Source organism: Schistocerca gregaria, chromosome 8 (genome assembly GCF_023897955.1).
Source record: "Schistocerca gregaria isolate iqSchGreg1 chromosome 8, iqSchGreg1.2, whole genome shotgun sequence".
Lineage (NCBI taxonomy): Eukaryota > Metazoa > Arthropoda > Insecta > Orthoptera > Acrididae > Schistocerca > Schistocerca gregaria.
In genome coordinates, this window is record NC_064927.1 from 204,994,638 (window position 1) to 205,017,263 (window position 22,626).

Below are 22,626 nucleotides of genomic sequence, written 5' to 3' on the forward strand. Positions count from 1 at the left end.
TACATACATTAAGATTAACAAATTAAGCCAATTACAGATGTGTGGTTGTTCAGTACAACATCATATTCCTGACGAGATGTAGAAACATTACACATAACTGATACAAGATATGAAGAAACAATTATGACAACAGTTAGCATACTTCATCCAAGTGTCCCTCACCTAGGTCCTGTTTATGAGAGAGATTGAAGTAGGAAACTCTTAAGACTCCTTACTAGCCACACTTAATTTAATTCAGAATGTTCATCAGTAGTACACAAACTCAGAAGATGCTGATTAACAGACCTTGTTTGAGAGGGACGTCTGATGGCAGCAAGTGTAACTGCGACTGTGGCACTAGGCAGAACTCTGCCCAGCCTCCATCTCGTTCCACACCTACACTTGCTTCCGCAGGTGCACCCATTTCCTCATGAAGACAAACTGCACATCGCTCACATTTGCTGAAAAGACATAAAGTATTGTTCTCTAAATTCAATGCACTGTATTAATCCAATAATAATGTTAGTGAAGAGATTCGAGGAAAAATTCTGTCAGGAATTTGATATCTGTTATTCTACTACAATCATCATGAACTTTCTTCAACAGGTCCCAAAAACTTGTTTCTTGTATGTACAGACCTTTAAGAAGTCATTCTGTGAGGTGACTGACAGAAGTAGTAGAATCAAGAAAAGTTGGAATACAGTGCAATACAGTGTATGACAGTGGGCTGTCTTCACTTGTTTTTGGTCCCCGTAAAATGTAACTAAGATGAGATATAGTGTCTGATCCCACAACATAGTGAACTATATGATGCATACATATTTCATAATAAAAGGCTTGTCTTCTCCTGAGTTTGCTATTTCAGTATATTGATGAGTAGTGAGATGATATATTTCAATAAAAATGAGAGTTTTTTTTGCTTTTTTTTTAATTTCTAAGGTCAGGACACTTCATCTTTCAATTATACATAAGTGTGCAAACATCCTTAACTTATGACTGATGGAAGGAAAACAACAAGAGGCAGAAAGAAAGGAAAATCAGCTGTCCTTAAAAGTAACACCAGTTAAACCAAGGTTAGAGGCAGCAGCAAAGAGATCCAAGCAGTTGCCAATGAAGTATAAATTAAATGAAGTAAAGCCTTCAGTTAAATATTGGAAGAGAGAGGCAGCAGCTCTGAAAATGCTGATCATGCCCAGTACATTGATTCTTCTGATACGGGCTTTTACACAAGTGGTGATGAAAACATTCAAACAGTGAAGAAAGGGACTTCATTGTAATTAAAGTACAAGGGAAAAGTGCCATGAGCAGTCAAACTTATTTGCTCAAGGCATTAAAATGTGTGATGATTACTATGAAGTGTTTCTACTACAAAATTCGAAGCTGCAATAGAAGATAATACCTTTACTGCTCCAAGTGAAATAATTGCCAAATGTCCAAATCCAATAAATGGCACTAGGAATTACTATGGAAATGTGTTTTGGATCCGTATTGTTGTTGCAAAAATCAATGTGGAGAAGTATTATTATTTCCAAGATTTTTTCATTAATATATTCATAAATGGATGTTTAGCATTGTTATGAATGTTGTTGCAATAAATTTATATATTTAGAGGTCATGTAATTCATTTATTTAACTGAGAGGTCCTGTTCACCCTGACATGTGATTCAGTTGACACAGCAACTGGGGTTAACGCATCAAAAGTAAGCTCAAAATTTTTCTCTGTAAGATCTGGGTAAGGTACTGAAAAAATGTAAATTCCTGTTATTTTTGTATGTGTTTTTCCTCAGCATCATGAATAAAAGTTTTTAAAAAATTTCTAGGGAAGAAACAAATAGCTCCATAACCCCAAATTTTCCTATATAAAAGTGTTATATAGAAAAAAAGAGAATGTCCACAGTTATGTAATTAAAAATAACTGCTGAATATATGTGAGTAACTTTTGCAGCCCTTTTGAAGTAGTGAAATTTTTATGAGAAATGTAAAACAAGTCAAATGTAAAATTCATATAAATGAAAATGAGCGTAATACAAAAGATCATAATGTCAGTGACTAGGCAATAAAGCACTGAATAATTATGATGTTATAGAAATTGTAAAATTGTTACTGTAGATTAAAACTAATTGAAATTATTCTCATAATAAAGCAATGAATTCTGTTAACCATTAAAAATATAAATAAAACTGCAACAGAGTGTACTGCCCCTTTGTTCCGTTTTCTCAAAGTTGATCACTATGTTACTTTGATGGTCATGTTTGAGTCCTGAGCCCTTGTAAAATAAACTGAGATGCATCAAATGAATGGCTTGTTAATCAGATGTAAAACCCTGGCCCTCTAAATCATATGAAAAAGATAAGTAACCAAACTCACTGAAAAGTAAAAGCTCTTATGGAACTGATGGCATTTCCAGCAAGATACTTAAAGCTTGTTCCCCACAGATAAGTAGGATTCTCAGCCACATATGTAATAGCTCTTTGGAGCAGGATGTTTTCCCCGATAGACTGAAATATGCCATTGTAAAACCGTTGCATAAAAAGGGGGATACGTCGGATGTCAACATCTATCGCCTAATCTCTCTTCTGACATGTCTATCAAAAATTTTTGAGAAAGTAATGCATTCAAGAGTAGCCTCCCAGATTTGTAAAAATAAAGTACTAACAAAATGCCAGTTTGGTTTTCAGAAAGTCTTTTCAACAGAAAATGCTATATACGCTTTCACTGATCAAATATTAAATACTCTGAATAACCGGACATCACCCATTGGTATTTTTTGTGATCTCTCAAAGGCCTTTGATTGTGTAAATCATGGAATTCTTTTAGATAAGATAAATCATTATGGTTTGAGGGGGGCAGTGCACAAATGGTTTAATTCATACTTAACTGGAAGAATGCAGAAAGTTGAAATAAGTGGTTCATGTAATGTTAAAACAACAGCTGATTCTTCAAATTCTGGGGCTATCAAGTACGGGGTCCCACAGGGTTCGGTCTTAGGTCCTTTACTGTTCTTGATGTACATTAATGACTTACCATTCCACATTGTTGAAGATGCAAAGTTAGTTCTTTTTGCTGATGATACAAGTATAGTAATAACATCCAAAATCCAAGAACTAAGTGATGTAATTGTAAATGATATTTTTCACAAAATTATTAAGTGGTTCTCAGCAAACGGATAAAAATAGTATATACAGTTCCGTACAGTAAATGGCACAACTAAGTCTGTAGCTAAGGTAATATTTTCAAATTTTTTAGGTGTGTCCATTGATGAGAGGTTAAACTGGAAGCAACACATTGATGGTCTGCTGAAACGTGTGAGTTCAGCTACGTATGCTACTAGGGTTATTGCAAATTTTGGGGATAAGAATCTCAGTAAATTAGCTTACTATGCCTACTTTCATTCACTGCTTTCATATGGCATCATATTCTGGGGTAATTCATAGTTGAGTAGAAAAGTATTCATTGCCCAAAAACGTGTAATGAGAATAATTGCTGGAGCCCACCCACGGTCATCCTGCGGACATCTATTTAAGGATCTAGGGATCCTCACAGTATCCTCACAGTATATATATTCACTTATGAAATTTGTTGTTAATAATCCAACCCAGTTCAAAAGTAATAGCAGTGTGCATAGCTATAACACTAGGAGAAAGGATGATCTTCACTATGCAGGGTTAAATCTGACTTTGGCACAGAAAGGAGTAAATTATGCTGCCTAAAAAGTCTGGTCACCTACCAAACAGCATCAAAAGCCTGACAGATAGCCAACCAACATTTAAAAATAAATTAGAAGAATTTATAGATGACAACTCCTTCTACTAATTGGGTGAATTTTTAGATATAAATTAAGGGAGGGGAAGGAAAAAAAATAAAAAAACTAACTTAAACATTAGTGTCATGCAATATTTTGTGTAATGTAATATCTTGTAAAGACATCTTTTATTAACCTGACACGTTCCACATCATTACGAAGTGTCGTATTCATGATCTATGGAACAAGTATTAATCTAATCTAATTTAATCTAATTATGACATTGAACTATGAATTTTTAACTTCCTTTGTACATTGACTGCAAGAGGTACTATGGTATTGGATGTTATCCAAATTTATGTACTTGTAGTTTGACTCAATGGCAGGATCTTGATTTTCCTACAGATTTTAATGAGAAGGAGATGTTAAAACTACCAACCATAGTCCACTGTACATTGCTGTGTGCTGGTTTTCTGTGTTGTCTTCACTGTGCCAAGTTTTATTTTATATGTCATCAGCTCTTCCTGCCATGTTTACAAAAGGAGACAAATGCACTGATCTCAGTGCTATCTGCAGGGTGACTGCCTAATAGCACAATTTGTATTCATTCAAGTGACCCCATTAGCCACTGTGCTGGCAAGGGGACCCTTCCCAAGTGTAAATGAATGATCTTGATGAAACTTGCTTGGTGGGTAGGGCAAGGGGGGGGGGGGGGGGGGGACAAAATAAAACAATGCATACTTCTTTGTTTGTGCCCAGTTTCACTTTTAAGGTGTAAAACACATCCAGAAAGGTCATTGAGAATTTTAGGTTTAGAGAGAATATCTTCAAAATAATCACAAATAAAAATTGTTTTTCATATGAAGGTTAATATGTAATTAAATTTTAGGGAAATAAGCTATACACAATGTGCTGTTTCAGTATTTCAACAAACCTAGTGAAATATCTCAACATTCATTATTATCCTAATTATTCTTTTACTTATATTTGTTTAATGTTTTACATCATTATTTTACATTTTACACTCATTTTTTTTGTTTCTTTTTTTTAGTATACCACTTCACACAATATGAAAATAATAAGTAACTCATTATTGTGGTACAAAATCATTACAACATTGATAATTTGTAAATAGTGCTTAAAACATAACATTTTTATACCACACACATAAAATAAATTGAATTGCTTCACATAATGGCTCATTTTGAAGCTCCAAATATCCTTGTGACAGCATCAAAATCTAGTACACAAACAGCTCAGAAGGTGAAGAGATATTTGAAAGATAATTCTTTTTCCCAGTGAGGCAGAAAAATTTGTATTATTGTTAGCTTCTTGATAGGTATAAGGCTTTCAATGTTGTAAAAACATTGTGACAAGTTCTTCAAATTTAGTTCTGTTGAACAATTATGATGTTGTAAAAACATTGTACAAATTCTTCAAATTTAGTTCTGTTGAACAATTATAATGTCAGTCTCCACTTGAGAAACAATATAATCAAGTTGCATTCAGTAATTCATAAACAGTTCTCTTTGCCAAGGCTTATTAATGTACTGAAATAAACCTGATACACACCACGATATTTAAATGATCACCTGCAACAATTTCGAATTCATCTGAATTTTCTTTTATAATTTGTTCTTCATCATGCACATTATGTGCAATAGTGTAATGAACAGCAATTTGAGGTGTGTGGCATCGAATTAACAGCAGACAGTGTGACAGTTATTGCACTGGGTATTTACAGGGCACCTACTGGAAATCTGAATGTAGGAAAACTAAATTAACCATTGTTATGGGTGACTTCAGTGCGGACTTTTTAACAGAAAATAGAAATAAAATGCACTTTGAACACCTGATGTACTGCTACAACTTCATACCAGTGGTGGACACTCCAACTAGAGTAACAGCTGCTTCTAGCACTTTAAAAGATAATGTTTTTGTAGATAAGGATATTTACAGTAATTTAACTGTGGAAATATTATAAATGGCCTCTCTGGTCATGAAGGGCAATACCTCACTCAAAACCAAATAAAAGTGCAAAGAAAATAAAATGTCATTTGGAAAAACTTTAGGATTATAAACAAACACACCATTGAAAGCTTTAATCAGCAATTACAGCTAGTGGACTGGTCTCCTGTGTATACTGCAATTGATATTAACTCAAAATTTAATATATTTGTTAATGAAATTACAAGTCTTTTTGAAAAAAACTTTCCAAAAAAGTCAGTGAGAGAAAACCTGTTAAAATCTGGAAACAAGCCTTGGATTACTAAAGGCATAAAAATTTCTTGTAAAACAAGAAGAGAACTATATGCAGCAACCAAGAGATCAAATGATCCCAATAGGTGTGTGCACTAAAAACTCTACAATAAAGTTCTGTATAAGACCACACAAGCCTATAAACGACATCTATCAGAAATCAAAATAAAAGATTTTTCAAAAGAACTAGAAAAACAAAGCTGGGATGAAGTGTATAAGGAAACCAATGTGAATATGAAATTCTCCACATTGTTTAAATTGAACTTTGAAACAGCATTTCCAAAAGTATGCATGACTGTATCAACATCTCACAAAAACAGATGGATAACAGCAGGTATTAAGAAGTCCTCCCAAACACTTAAACACCTCAGCTCCATGAAAAAGATTTACAATGATCCAGAATTCTTAAATTTCTATCATAGATACAAAAAGATTTATAGGAAGGTGCTGATTGCTGCAAAAAAGTCATTTAATGACAAAATAATATATAATGCAGAGAATAAAAGCAAAGCAGTCTGGGATGTTATAAAAAAGGAAACGGGGAGAGGCAAACAAACGCAGAATAACATACTGCTAAGGGAGGGGGATAAGGTAATAAATGATCCACAACACTTAGCAAACTATGTAAACGAGCATTTTTCAAGTATTGCAGAGAAGTTACAGCAAAAATTCCCCAAAACAAATATAACACCTGCAAAAATTGTTGCACTAGATACAATGATGTTACTTCCAACCACAGAGAATGAAGTCAATAAAACTGTTCAAAAGCTAAAAAATAAAAAGTCAGAAGGCTTAGATGATGTACCAATGTGTGTACTGAAACAATGCATAGGGATTATACAAGGCCCATTAACAAATATAATAAATGAATCCTTCACATCAGGGACATTTCCAGAGCAGCTAAAACAGGCAAGAGTTGTACCTTTGCTTAAGAAAGGTAATGCAGAAGACATAGAAAATTACCGGCCCATTTCCCTGCTGTCAGCATTCTCAAAAATAATAGAAGCAATTATGAAAGACAGATTAATGAATTATCTGAATAAATACAATCTTTTAAGCAAATCACAGTTTGGTTTTCGAAGTGGCAAAAATACGGAGTCAGCCATAGTAGAATTCACAAAAGTTGTACTTAATGCTCTTGATAAAGATGAGTGTGTCACAGGCATATTTTTGGATCTTTCTAAGGCTTTTGATACAGTCGACCACAAGATTCTATTAAATAAATTAGAAGCATTAGGAATAAGAGGGGTAGCTAATGACTGGTTTCGATCATACCTAACAGATAGGGTACAAAGAGTAGAGATAACACATACTTCAAATAGATCTAAACATTTAGTAAAATACTTATCAGAACCAAAACATATTAATATAGGGGTTCCACAAGGTAGCATATTAGGACCAATACTATTCCTGATATACATCAATGACTTTCCCAGTAGTGTTACTCATGGTGAGAAAATTCTCTTCGCTGATGACAGCAATATTATAGTCACTGAGAGAACAAGAGAACTCCTTACCGAGAAAGCAAATGAAACTCTCAAGGAAGTTTACGATTGGTCAATAAGCAACAAATTGTCATTAAACATAAAGAAAACTAATGCCATGAACTTCAGTTTGAAGAGGAAAAATGACAATGTTAAATTAAATGTAGATGGCACCTCTATAGACTGTGTAACAAATGCAAAATTTCTAGGAATGAATATTGACTCTCAGCTGAAGTGGTGCGAACACACAAAGGTACTTGCAAACAGAATGTCATCAGCATGTTATGCCCTTAGAATTCTATCATCTGTGTGTAACATGCAGTGTCTTTTAGTTACATATTATTCATATGTACACTCAATTCTTAGCTATGGCATTCTTTTTTGGGGAACAAATCCACAAAATATGAACACAATTTTCAAACTCCAGAAAAGAGCCATAAGAATAATAACCAGAAATAGTAGTCGAGCTCATTGTAAAGATCTGTTCAAAACACTGGGAATTTTAACTGCTCCATGTGAACACATTTACCAGTCAGTTGTACACATCAAAAGTAACATTGGCAATTACTGCACAAACAGCTCTGTCCATGACCATGCAACAAGAGATAGACTCAACCTACATTTACCAAGAAAAAATAAACATAAAACTCAAAACAGCATTTTCTACGAAGGAATAAAACTGTACAATAAATTACCAAAATAGATTAAAGAAATTTCAAAAATACACTTATTTAAGAAGGCAGCTAAAAAGTACCTGTTATGCAATACATTTTATACATTGAAGGATTACTTAGATAAAGCAGAGTAGGGGTTTGATAAAAAAATGTTATACAAACAAATAATAATAATAATGATGATTATAAAACATCCAATATTCCACATAACACCTTCACTTTATTATTTTTCTTCTTTTTTCCTTTCTAGAGACACTCTCCCCTCAAGCTATGCATAGCACAATACTAACACCTCTTCCTCTTTCTGAGCTCAACATCTCACTCATTATGAAGGGATGCTGACTCAGTTTTTCAGGATAGCAAATGGGAACTTGCAGTACAGAAAATGGCCCAAGGATCACCTGTGTGTGTGTGTGTGTGTGTGTGTGTGTGTGTGTGTGTGTGTGTGTGTGTGTGTGTGTGTATGTAGTGAGTGAAGTGTTATGAAACAATGTGTGTATAGTGTGTGCAGTGACTGATAGTGAAATATGAGTGAATAGTGTGGCATTACATTATTTAATGAGTTATTTGTAAATAAATTATTGTATACCAGGAGTAAAATCTAATGATTGTCTCTAACTAGAAGTCTGTAAATATATGTGTATACGAATTAGCTTATTGTAAATTGATCTAAGCTTGTAAATACCTTGACATGTCCTATATCCTTGTAAAAAGAGATCTACGGATGAATAAAACTACTACTACTACTAAGCAGCAAAGAACATTTGCTTGAAGGCAGAAATTGATTACTCAAGCAATATAGTAAAAACTATTTGGAATTCCTGTTAGGCTTAAGTATGCAGTTGTAAAACTGCTGTATGAGAAGGGAAATAAAACAGATGCTGCTAACAATCAGCCAATATCACTACCGATAAGTTTCTAAAAGATTTTAGAGAAAGTAATGCATTCCAGGATAGTTAAGCATCTCAGGGATCAAAATATCCTCAGCAAAAGTCAGTTTGGATTTCAGAAAGGTTTGTCAACAGAAGATGCAACATTTGCATTTGCTGGCAAAGTCTTGGAATCTATCAACAAAAACTGGTTGCAATTTTTTGTGTCCTAACAAAAGTGTTTGACTGTGTCTGTCACCAGATACTTTTACAAAAATCTGCATATATCTGTATATGTGGTTCATCAAGGAAATGACTTGACTTGTGCCTGTCAATCAGGAAACAGAAAGTTGTAGTGGACAGTCAAAATGGAGTCCCATTATCTTCAGAATAGGGTGCCCCAAGGCACAGTTCAGGGCCTCCTACTTTTTATTACCTTTATAAATGATCTGCCTCTCTGTATGGAATATTGTAGATTCACCATTCTTGCTCATGACACTACACTACATATTGATAATTCTGTAGATAAACTTGAGGAAATAGCAAATAAGGTTGTAAGCAGAAACAGTGAACTGGTTTAACATTAATGGCCTTTCTTTAAATTACACTAAAACAATCTACATTCACTTCCATGAAACATTCAAAGATGAAGAAATAGTAGTAAAAATAGGCGAGCAGGTGATAGTGATGGTGGATACCTCAAAATATCTATGCTTGCATACTGACAGCAAACCGAACTGGTCAATCCACATCCTGGTTCTATGCAAAAGATTGAGTTCAGCAACTTATGCATTATGCATTGTTTCTTCTTGTAGAAGTATGGAAACCTTGAAGTTAGCCTGTTATGGTTATTTTCATGCAATTATGGCAAATGGAATTATATTTTGGGAAAATCAGTCACTGGTTAAAAAAAGTGCTGTGTGCACAAAAAAGAGCCACAAGAATCATATGTGGAGTCCATTCTACAGCCACGTGCAGGAATATTTTTAGATTAGATTAGATTTGATCAGTTTTTCATGCCATAGATCCGTGCTGAGGAGATCCTTGTGGATGTGGAACATGTTAATATTTCTTTTTTTCTTTTTTTTTTAAAAGAAACTTGGGCTCCTTACATCCACTGCACAATATATATACTCTCTTTGATGTGCTTCATAAGGAAAGAAAAATCCATTCTTAAACTGAATAGTGAGTATCATAGTCATGAGATGAGAAGAAAGCATGGTATCCTCAATGAACAGGCAAATCTAAGTATGGTACAGAAAGGAGTCAATTTCACTGGCTGCAAGATCTTTAACAATCTCCCTTCAAGAATTAAGTGTTTGGTACAAGATGAGTCTTGTTAAAAACATCTTTAAGGCATTTCCTATTACAAGAATCATTTTATATGATAGAAGAGTTCCTGGACTACAGGGTTTAGCATTTCTTGTATTGTTAACTGCAAATATATGCCAGAATCTATATTTGTAATCCTGACTCTTTATTGTAAACTCATATTTTGCAATGTTTAGTTTCTGTAACACTTATTATTTTGTAATATTTATTTATCTCTCAAAATTGATTTTCTATAGTAGAACCTAAGTTACTGTTTACTGTAATATGAAATCATTTTGTTTTGTTTTTATGTGCTACCATGTTTGTCTGACATGTTCCGTAACCTGTGATATTCTCACATCATGGATCACTGGACCAATAAATAAATAAATAACGAAATAAATACAAAATTTTGTAAAAAAATGTTACATTTCAAGCATGTCTTTACAGATTGTCATTAATGGAATGATGCTGAATGATAATAATGAGTTACTTGTTATTTTCAATTAATAAAATGCAAGTATGTAAAAAAAAGGATGTAAAACATAAAATAACAAGTTAAAACATAAAACAAATATAAGTAAATAAGTAATTAGGATAATAATGAATGATTAGATATTTTCATTAAATATGTTGAAAACTCTCTAAGGCCATTGTGTACAGATTATTTTCAAAAAGAAACCAGCTTTATTACACGTAGATGTATGAGGCTTGAAAGCTTCTTTAATTTAGATTGTAACAAAAATTTTCATTTTTCAAAATTAATTATGGTGGTGGGGTATTTTGTAAAATTTCAAATTATTACAAAAGTCAATTATACAGTTTTCAAGAATGTTGGTTAAATATTAACTATTAAACACAAAAAATTTTATATGTTATTATTTCAAAGATATTTCCTCCAAACAGTAGCTGCAAAATTACCTTTAGGGGAATATTTTACCCTTAAAAGTGAAATTACACATACACAAAAAGATATATGTATTTTGTTATTTTGCCCCTCCACACACTCACCAAATTTCATCAAGATCATTTATTTACACTTGGAAATGTTCTCTTATGTGTATGTTCAAGGAATGTGTAAATAACACATATGTTTTTCTCTCTCTTTACTGTACCACATATGTAAATTCAGAAACCTTAAGTATAATGACACAGATCTAGTAAACAATTATATACAGCAGAGCATACTGCATAGATATTCTATAACACTACAACACAGCTAACAATGGAGACAACCTCAATTGTACAATTTTTTTCCACAAGCTCATTATGTCCATAGAACACTATATTTAAATTGTGCATGGTACAAAAAGTGAAATGTTTCTGGGTTCTATTCATTTACTTCTTCTCTAAACCTGAGCATGCACAGAAAGAGGAAGTTTTAGAAATGTGAAATGAATCACAGCAACACTCTAGTGAAGAAAATAATAATAATAATAATAATAATAATAATAATAATAACAATAATAATAATAATAATAATGTCACTTATTCAGTATCAGATAATCAATAAAATTGATAAATAATACAATGTGAGAACATTACACAGATTATTCTTGTGAACATATCAGGTAAGAATATTGAAATGTAGACTTTACAAAGTTTGAACACTTTCAATGGATGTCAGATGCTGAGTGTCCTAAGAAGATATGGAACAATCTGCTGCAGTATGCCTGAAACTGGGACGGACAAGAATGCCTAAACTAAAACTGCATATGATGATAATGATTTTACAAACTACAGTTTGTCAAAATAGAAATGCAAGTGTAAAGGTATAGTTTTGATTTCAACAATAAATTTGTGAATATACAAAGGCATGACTAGGCCTACTTTTTATGAATAGATTTGTAGTTATAATACAGATTTGAAGAGTAGAAGGACTATATTACAGTTGATAGTGATTTCTATTGAATTACCTATGAATTAACACTGTACCCAGAATACCAGCAAAAAAAGAATATTCCTATTTATTTTCATGAAGACAAAGAAATATTCTGAAAAATAAAATGAATCTTCCATTAGAATTTATTTAAGGTATTTTTTTATTTTTTTCTGTTTTATTTTTTATTTTTAAATAATAGATTCATAGTAGGAGGGTTGATTGGCTTCAGCCCAATATGAAGTGCACTTTTTTGATACAGTGCTCACCTTGAGGCTATTTATGTGGTGTTTTATATTTATTCTAGTGTTACGCTGTTGCAGTTACACTTTAATTTTGCTTTCACAGTTTTTGCAAGAAATATTATGTTCAAAATATGTACACTTATAATGGTAATCACACTCAGTTTTCGCAGTGTTGTAATTGTGTTTTGGTTTTCTTGCTTTGTACCCCATATTTCTATTGCATAGTTCAAATTTTAGGAGAGCAATGAAAGATACGCAGTTTTAATTCATACTTATCTTTACAATATTTGCTAACCACATTTCTGGCAAATAATAAGTAAATAAATAATAAATAAATGATTTATTTCTCCATAATAACTTTTACAGTTGTGGACACTGTGTTTATAAATATATGAGCACCAACAAGAGTGTAGAAATAACGATAAATTATAAACAACAACATTAAAAGTCCTCGATGGAGTACAAACATTTAGCAATTAACAATTGCTTTAATTTTGTCTAAAATATGTTTCCTTTTAACAGTTTTATATTATTTGGCAGTCTGTTATAAAAATATCTCCATCAGAAAATGTACTATGATCTGCTGCTCCTTTATTACTAAATTTTAAGAGGTAATCCTCTCTTTTTTGCAGTATAATTATGGATTTCACTATTGATTATACTATGTTCCATATTTTCTTTTACAAACAGTATAGTCCTGAGAACATAAATTAATACACTGTTAGTATGTTATACATAATGAAGTATTCTCTGCAGGACTGACATTTACAAATATTAGCTATTATCCTAACTGCTCTTTTCTGGGCTATGAAAGACTTATCCATTGGTGCCACATGCCAAATCTCCCAAAACTTGAAAGCATATTGCAGGTGGTAATGTAGGATTCCAAAATAGATTTACCTTAAGACAGGTGGCACTATTGTGCTAGAAGCGTGTTTCTGCAGGTTGATGTTACAGAAGACCTTTTAACACATACAGCTGATGTGCTCCTTCCATGTAAGATGTTCATCTACTACAATACCCTGGAATTTATGCTTATCAATTGTTTCAATGGATAACTCTGGCTCAGTATCCACTTGTCTTGATTTATGATTTATTACAAACTCCATCAAAATCATCTTGTCCTTATTTAATGCCAATTTGTTTTTGGTCAGATATTCTGTGACGAGGTTCATGTTCTTTATTTTATTTTTCACTTCTAACTGTTCTGTAGAGCCACAGATTATGGAGGAGGTATTGTCAGCATACTTTACAAGGTTTGAATTTTGTGGAATTATTATATCACTGGTGAACACAATGAACAAAAAAGGCCCGATAATGCTTCCCTGAGGGACTCCACTGTTATGAATTTAATAAGATGATTTTACTGTTTGTGTGTGTAGCCCAGTTGTATGATACAGCTTAAGACATTGTCTCCTGTTGGCAAGATAGGATCTTAACAAATTTAATGTCACTCCTCTGGCTCCATAAGTTTCTAATTTATATAGGAGAATGGAATGATTTACAGAGTGAAAGGCCATAGATAGGTCTAAAAAGGTGCCAATAACTTTGTTTCCATCATCATGCTATCCAATAGCACTTGAAAAAATGTGGCTACAGCTGTTACTTTAGATCTTTCCTTCCTCAAACTGTGCTGCGAGCTTTTTAGTAAATTGTACTTGAAGAAAAATGACTTGAGTTGATCAAGAAGTAGCCTTTCTGACAATTTACTAAGTACTGATGTCAATGAAATAGGCTTATAAATTTGCGCATTGGTTGTTATTCCCTTTTCATGCACCATTCTTGTTTCAGTGACTTTTCACATGTCAGGAAATGGCTCCTGACTGAAAGAGCTATTTATTAAATGTTATAGTGGCTTCATTACTTCACTACTCCTTCTCTCAGGAATTTGACTGAGATGTCATTCCAGCCACTGGCTGTATTTGTTTTAAAGTTGGAAACATTTTTCAGGATTTACAATTCTGTAACACACCTCAAGAAGAATGAATTACTGACATTACTGGGATTTAGCGCCTGTGGTGGGTCAATCACATTCTCCCTACTCACCTTGGTAAATTGGTCTTTAAATCCCTCATACTTGCTTTGGGCCACTCAGCAGTTTTTCATTGCCTATTATTATGTTGTTGCACACTGCATTGTCACTTGCCCTGATTTCCTTGTTTACTATACTTCATACTGTTTTGCTAACATTGCTGGATTGCCTCATCTGTTCTGCATATATCTATGCTTTTAATGTCTTAAGTGCTGCCCTGTACATTTTCCACAAGGTCTGTAGTTAGATTGGAAGCATAGCAGTTTGGTGTCTCTAAAAAGTCTGTTTTCCTTAGTTTTTTGACCACTGGGCTTGATTAAGACAATGGGTTACACTGGGCTTGATTAAGACAATGGGTTAATGTTGTAGAAAATTTGTCTCACTTTTCATTAATACCTTTTGTTTCATATAGGCCTACCTGACTCCAGTTTATATGTGCCACATTTCCTTAAACATATGATAGTCTAGCTTTCTTTTACTGGTAAAAGAGATATTAGTCTGTATGAAGCTATAGGACTAATGCACTATGATCTGAAATGTGGTTCTCAACGGTTCTAAAGACAAAGTCTTCCTTGCTTACATTTATAATAATGGGGCCAATACATGTCTGAGAGTCACATGCTGCTTTTGTTGATGTTGAATTCACATAGGCGTAATTATAGGGTTGTAACATATCAATATATCTAAGATAATTTATACCATTAGTTATAGAGTCAATGCTCACATTGCCTGCTATTATAGTCTATTTTTTATGAGGTGAGAGTTTAGATAACTTTTTAGATACTTAGAGGCTAAAGAATCTATATGTATGTCTCACTTGAGATTGTCATGGATTGTGATTCAACTGTACACAAAATATCAATAATGACAGCTGCCTTCCTTGGCATCAACAATGTAAATGTGTAAATTTGGTTGTTTGTTCAAATTAAATTTGTCTCTTCATACACATACAATTACACAAAAGTAATGGAAAATCTACTACCATGAAAAATACATTCCAGTCATTTTGACAAAATTGGGATTGAAATAAAACAGCAGATAGCAAAATTAGTTTTATGAACAAATCAAGCTTTGGAGGAATTTAAATGTGTTCTTTTATTTGCAATAAATAATTTGGTTATTTAGGTAACCCAGTTAAAAGAGAACCGAGATCTTAGAGGATATAGTTAGGCAACCATCAAAGAATAATGCTGTGTAACCACTAAACTGTTGCATAGCCACAGTATGCACTTCACTAAAGAAACTATGTAGTGCATATTTCTCATGCTGTATTAACCAGTGAAGTCATCTTATAACAACTATTAGAAAATTGTTTCTAGAAATGATTTTCCCTGAATATGTTTATGAGAATATTTTATAAAATGGTAATAAAGTTCTGCACTGGCTTCTTCCAAGGATTCATGTACATTGACTAAGTAGTGATAATGATTTCTGGTTGTTCATTTCAGCAAAAGCATATGAATGGATTTTCATTTCTTGAAAGCTAGTACTCTGATAACAGAAACTCCTGGATGATATGTGAATAATGGAAGGAGTAGGCATAATAACTCACTGTATAATGGAGACTGAGTACTGGACAGGCATATAAACAAGATTGAAAATGTTGCCAAGCTCTCACCCAGCTGTATTTGGTGCAGTAAGGGAGAAGGTGGAGAGTGGGAGGGGAGGTTGAATGGAAGGCTGGTTGATGGGTGAGAGGGAGAGGGAACAAGTACACAGCTTAGGAATGTGGCACCAATGAGGTTGCTTGGTGGAAGAGGGGACAGAGCAGGGGCTAGCAGAGTTTGAGGTCTGCAGGAGGATTGTAGGATTGAAGAATGTCCTATAAGGACAATTCCCAGCTACTTAGCCAGTGTTGGTGGTGTGTGGGATTGATAGAGATGGCACAGTTTGTGAGACAGCCATTGAAATTGAGCATGTTGCACTGAACAGAATGTTCTGTCACTAGTTGGCCAACTTTCCTCTTGATCACAATTTGGTAGTAGCCATTAGTTTGGGTGGTCATGACTACATAATATGTTCAAAAGCTATAGCAGAAGTGCTATAGGATATGACTGCTTTCACAGGTGGCACTGCCTTTGATAGGATAGCATATGCCTGTAATAAGACTAGGTAGGATGTACTATGTGTGTGCATAGAACAGGTCTTGCAGCTTGGTCTTCCATAAGGGTATGATCCATGTGAGTGATCTATATTATAATCTGCTTAGGCATTTGTCTTTAGAACAGCAGAGGTTAAATTTCACAGAAAATTTGCATACTAATATAAAATGACAAAAGAATTCTTAGTCTATTTGATCAAAGTATCCAGATACCCTTACATATTGCAAAAAAAACCACTAGATGTCATGAGAGGTGGACCTGCCAGCATATAAAGAGGAAGGAGACAGTACATTTTCAGTAGAGAAGCAGGAACAGCAGAATGAGCAGTCAGGAGACCTCAGTGACTTTGAACATGGAGTAGTTATTGGATGTCACCTGAGGAACAGATCCATCAGATACATTAAAACCATACTAAAGCTATCAAGTTACTATTGGTGGTGTTAACTGAGATGTGAAAATGTGAAGGAACAACCTAGAGCAGGCAGATCTCGTGTACTGGTGGACACGGACACTCGAGTATGTAAAATATTATGTGAAATCACTGGAGTGAATCACTTGTGAGTTACAAAGCACTACCAGCATTCCAGCTAGCATAATGACTTTGCATAGGAAGTTAAAGAGAATGGGGTACAATGATCAAGGCACACCTCATAAGCTACACATTTCTGTAGCCAATACTAAATGATGCTCAAGGTAATGTAAAGAGTGATGTCACTGGACAGTGAATGGCTGGAACTGAGTGATTTACAGTGATGAATCATGTTATATCCTGTGGTAATCTGGCGGAAGGGTTTGTGTTTAGCAAATACCTAGATAATGTTACCTGCCATCACATGTAGTGCCAAGAGTGAAGTACAGTGGAGCTGGTGTTTTGTTATGGAGGTTTTCTTTTCTGGTTAGGATGTGGTTGCCTTACTGAGCTTAAGAAAATGCTAAATGCCAAAGGATATGAACACATTTTACAGCATTGAGTAATAAATACAGTAGAGAAACAATTTGGAGACAATAATTATCTATATCAGCATGACAGCTCCCCCGTCCTAAAGCAGCAACTGAAAGGCAATAACATTCCTGAAATGGAATAGTCTGCCCAGAGTTGCACTCTGAACCCAGTGGAGCACTTTTAAGATGAGTTAGACTGTCAACATCACTCCAGACTCACTTACGTTATCTGGTTTTGACTCTTTAAGAAGAATGGACTACCAATCCTTTAGTCAATCAGGCACCTCATTGAAAATGTCACCAACGGAGTTCAACCTGTCATAAAGGTGAAGGGTCGACTCACCTTATATTCAACTTTTTGAAGAGGTTATTCACCAGACACAGAGGGAACAGCTTGCAACCAACTGTAGACCGTGGCTTACAGTGGAACAAATGATGCCTGTCATATGGGCTCTAAGGTCATACTTGGATCATTCCAGTGACTGGCAAGAAGGTTGAAAAGACCAGCCTTGTGTATGGAGTTTCAACGAAGCTCACAATTTGCACCATTGTCCCCAGAATTGATTGTGTCCCTTTAGTTCTGAGTCAACTTGAAGGAGTGAAGCAGAGACTTTGAATGTTCCGTGACAAGTTAGGTTGCTATTTTCTGGACTTGCACCATAGGGTTGAGAACTCTGGGGTCCCCCTAAATGGATCAGGTGTGCACTACACATCAGAGGCTGCTACTTGAACAGTTGACTGTGTGTGGGGTGCACACAAGAGCTTTTTAGTTTATATTACTCTCGATCCAATACAGACAATGATAGCTGTCAGAAACCCATAAGTATCAGTGGAAGATCGAAAGAAATGCCTCCCTCAGGTGAGAGTATTGAAATTCTAATGGTTAACTGCCAAAGAATTTGCAACAAAGTGCCAGAGCCTGAAGTTCTCATGAGAAGCAGTGAGGCTCACATGATGCTAAGTCCAGACAGCTGGTTGGCCAATGCCATTGTTGCAGTGGTAAAACTGGTTCCCATCAGATCATTGAAGTTAAGTGCTGTCAGACTGGGCTAGCACCTGGATGGGTGAACATAACTGCCTAACACTGTTGGCAAGTGGGGTGCACTCAGTACTTGTGAGATTGTTCAGGCAAGACTCAATACTTGGGGTGGGCATAAAATGACAACTGCATCCTTCTGTCACCCACCAGACTCACTTCCTGATGTAACTGAAAACTTTAGAGAAAACCAAAGTTCATTTGCACATATGTTCCCCAATCATATGGTAATCATTGGTGGAGACTCTAATCATCCAACAATTAATTGTGAAAATGAGAGCTCTTTTAGTGGAGCACAAATAAGACATCCTGTGAAACATTATTAAATGCCTTCTCTGAAAACTACCTAGAACAAATAGTTAAGAACCACACTCATGATGAAAATATATTGGATGTAATGGCAACAATAGACCTGACCTCTTTGAGGGTGTGCATGTCAACACTAGTATCAGTGATCATGATGTGATTCTGGCATCAGTGATTACCAAAACACAAAGAGCAACTAAAACAAGCAGGAAGATATATATGTTCAGTAAACTAGATAAAAAATCAGGAACTTGAAACATTGAGCAATGGGCAAGAGCATGTAGAGGAACTATCACTCAGTGGTTGAGCATGCACTAGATAGATATCTATCCAGTGGAACAGTTCATAATGAGAGGAAACCTATATGGTACACAGTCACTGTAAAGAAACTTCTAAAGAAACAGATATTACTGCGTAATAGATGTAAAACAAAGCATAGGGCTATAGATAGAGAGATACTGAATGAAACGCATTTCACTGTCAAGAGAATGACTACCACAGGAGAATACTATCAAATGATATTTCACAAAATCCAAAGAAATTCTTGTCTCATGTGAAGGCTGTTAGTTGCCCCAGAGTTAGTGTCCCGTCCCTAGTGAATGAGACAAGAACCGAAATTGAGGATAACAAAGCAAAAGCTGAAATGCTTAACCCTTGTTTTCAAATGTGCCTTTACAAAGGAAAACCCAGGAAAATTGCCCCAATTTAATCCTCATACCACTCAAAAGATTAGTGTCAATGGTGTTGAGAAACAGTGAAAATCTTTCAAATTCAACAAAATCCCAGTGCACAATGATATCCCTGTCAGATTCTATACTGAATTTGATGCTGAGTTAGTCACTCTTCTGACTATGATCTATTGCACATCCCTCGAAAAAATGGGCCCAGTTCTTGGGAAAAAGTACAGGTCACATCCATCTACAAGAAGGATAGTAAAAGTGATCCACAAAACTATCATCTAATATCATTGACATTGATTTATCATAGAAACTTAGAACATATTCTGAGCTCAAACATAATGATGTATCTTAAACAGAATGACCTCCTTGATGACAACTAGCTTGGACTCTAAAAACATCGGTCATGTGATACCCAACTCTCACTTTTCTCACATGACATACTGAAATTTTTGGATCAAGGCAGCCAGGTAGATGCAGTATTACTTGATTTCTGAAAAGCATTTTACTCAGTACCATATGTATGTTTACCATCAAAAGTATGATCATATGGGATATCTAGTGAAATTTGTGACTGGTTTGAGGGCTATTTAGTATAGAGGACACAACATGTTATCTTGGGTGTAGAGTCATCATCAGATGCAGGGGTAACTTCAAATGTACCTCAGGGAAAAGTATTGGGACCCTTGCTGCTTATGTTGTAGGTCAATGACCTTGAAGAAAATATTAATATGATGAAGTGCTGACTGAAAAAAGTACTGATTGAAAAAAGTGGTGCAAAATCAGCAACTTGCTTGAAATGTTAATATATGTTAAACTTTGCACTTCACAAAAAAAAAACAAAAATGCAGTATCCAATGACTATAGTATCAATTAGTCACTGATGGAATCAGACAGCTCATACAAATACCGGGGTGCAACACCTTGTAGGGGAATGAAATGCTCAGTTGTGGGCAAAGCAGAATGAAGACTTTGATTTGTTGATAGAATACTGAAGAAAGGAAATAGTCTACAAAAGACATTGCTTACTAACCACTTGTGCAGTCAAATCTAGAATACTGCTCAAGTGTTTGGAAACCATACCAATAGAACTAACAGAGGATATTGAACATACAGGGTGTTACAAAAAGGTATGGCCAAACTTTCAGGAAACATTCCTCACACACAAATAAAGAAAATATGTCATGTGGATATCTACATCTACATTTATACTCCGCAAGCCACTCAACGGTGTGTGGCGGAGGACACTTTACGTGCCACTGTCAATACCTCCCTCTTCTGTTCCAGTCACGTATGGTTCGTCGGAAGAACAACTGTCTGAAAGCCTCCGTGCATGCTCGAATCTCTCTAATTTTACATTCGTGATCTCCTCGGGAGGTATAAGTAGGGGGAAGCAAGATATTCGATACCTCATCCAGAAACGCATCCTCTCAAAACCTGGCGAGCGAGCTACACCACGATGCAGAGCGCCTCTCTTGCAGAGTCTGCCACTTGAGTTTGTAAACATCTCCGTAACACTATCACGGTTACCAAACAACCCTGTGACAAAATGCACCACTCTTCTCTGTCTCCTCCATCAACCTGATCTGGCATGGATCCCACACTGATGAGCAATACTCAAGTATAGGTTGAACAAGTGTTTTGTAAGCCACCTCCTTTGTTGATGGACTACATTTTCTAAGGGCTCTCCCAATGAATCTCAACCTGGTACCCGCCTTACCAACAATTAATTTTATATGATCATTCCACTTCAAATCGTTCCGCACGCATACTCCCAGATATTTTACAGAAGTAACTGCTACCAGTGTTTGTTCCGCTATCATATAATCAAACATTAAAGTATCCTTCTTCCTATGTATTCGCAATACATTACATTTGTCTATGTTAAGGGTCAGTTGCCACTTCCTGCACCAAGTGCCTATCAGCTGCAGATCTTCCTGCATTTCTCTACAATTTTCTAATGCTGCAACTTCTCTGTATACTACAGCATCATCCGCAAAAAGCCGCATGGAAGTTCCGACACTATCTACTAGGTCATTTATAGATATTGTGAAAAGCAATGGTCCCATAACACTACCCTGTGGTACGCCAGAGGTTACTTTAACATCTGTAGACGTCTCTCCATTGATAACAACATGCTGCGTTCTGTCCGCCAAAAACTCCTCAATCCAGCCACACAGCTGGTCTGATATTCCGTAGGCTCTTACTTTGTTTATCAGGTGACAGTGCAGAACTGTATCAAATGCCTTCCGGAAGTCAAGGAAAATAGCATCTACCTGGGAGCCTGAATCTACTATTTTCAGGGTCTCATGAACAAATAAAGCGAGTTGGGTTTCACATGATCGCTGTTTCCGGAATCCATGTTGATTCCTACAGAATAGATTCTGGGATTCCAAAAACGACATGATACTCGAGCAAAAAACATGTTCCACAATTCTACTACAGACCGACATCAGAGATATAGGTCTATAGTTTTGCACATCTGCTCGACATCCCTTCTTGAAGACTGGGACTACCTGTGCTCTTTTCCAATCATTTGGAACCTTCCGTTCCTCTAGAGACTTGCGGTTCATGGCTGTTAGAAGGGGGGCAAGTTCTTTCGCATACTCTGTGTAGAATCGAACTGGTATCCCGTCAGGTCCAGTGTACTTTCCTCTGTTGAGTGATTCCAGTTGCTTTTGTATTCCTTGGATACTTATTTCGATGTCAGCCATTTTTTCGTTTGTGCAAGGATTTAGAGAAGGAACTGCAGTGTGGTCTTCCTCTGTGAAACAGCTTTGGAAAAAGGTGTTTAGTATTTCAGCTTAACGCGTGTCGTCCTCTGTTTCAATGCCATCATCATCCTGGAGTGTCTGGATATGCTGTTTCGAGCCACTTACTGATTTAACGTAAGACCAGACCTTCCTAGGACTTTGTTGTTGAACCACGCTGGGTTTTTCCCATTCCTCACAGTTTTACTCGGCACATACCTGTCTAAAACACATTTTACAATTGCCTTGAACTTTTTCCATAAACACTCAACATTGTCAGTGTCGGAACAGAAGTTTTCGTTTTGATCTGTTAGGTAGTCTGAAATCTGCCTTCTATTA

General features: G+C 35.3%; 1 protein-coding gene across 1 annotated transcript in view; it reads right to left on the bottom strand.

Moving 5' to 3' along the window:
* LOC126284139 (D-altritol 5-dehydrogenase-like) overlaps window positions 1–22,626 on the bottom strand; it is a 190,268-nt gene that overhangs the window by 99,227 nt on the left and 68,415 nt on the right. Inside the window, exon 5 of the mRNA XM_049982855.1 lies at window positions 286–440. Within this exon, the coding sequence (XP_049838812.1) occupies window positions 286–440 (155 nt within the window). The remainder of the gene's footprint in view (window positions 1–285; window positions 441–22,626) is intronic.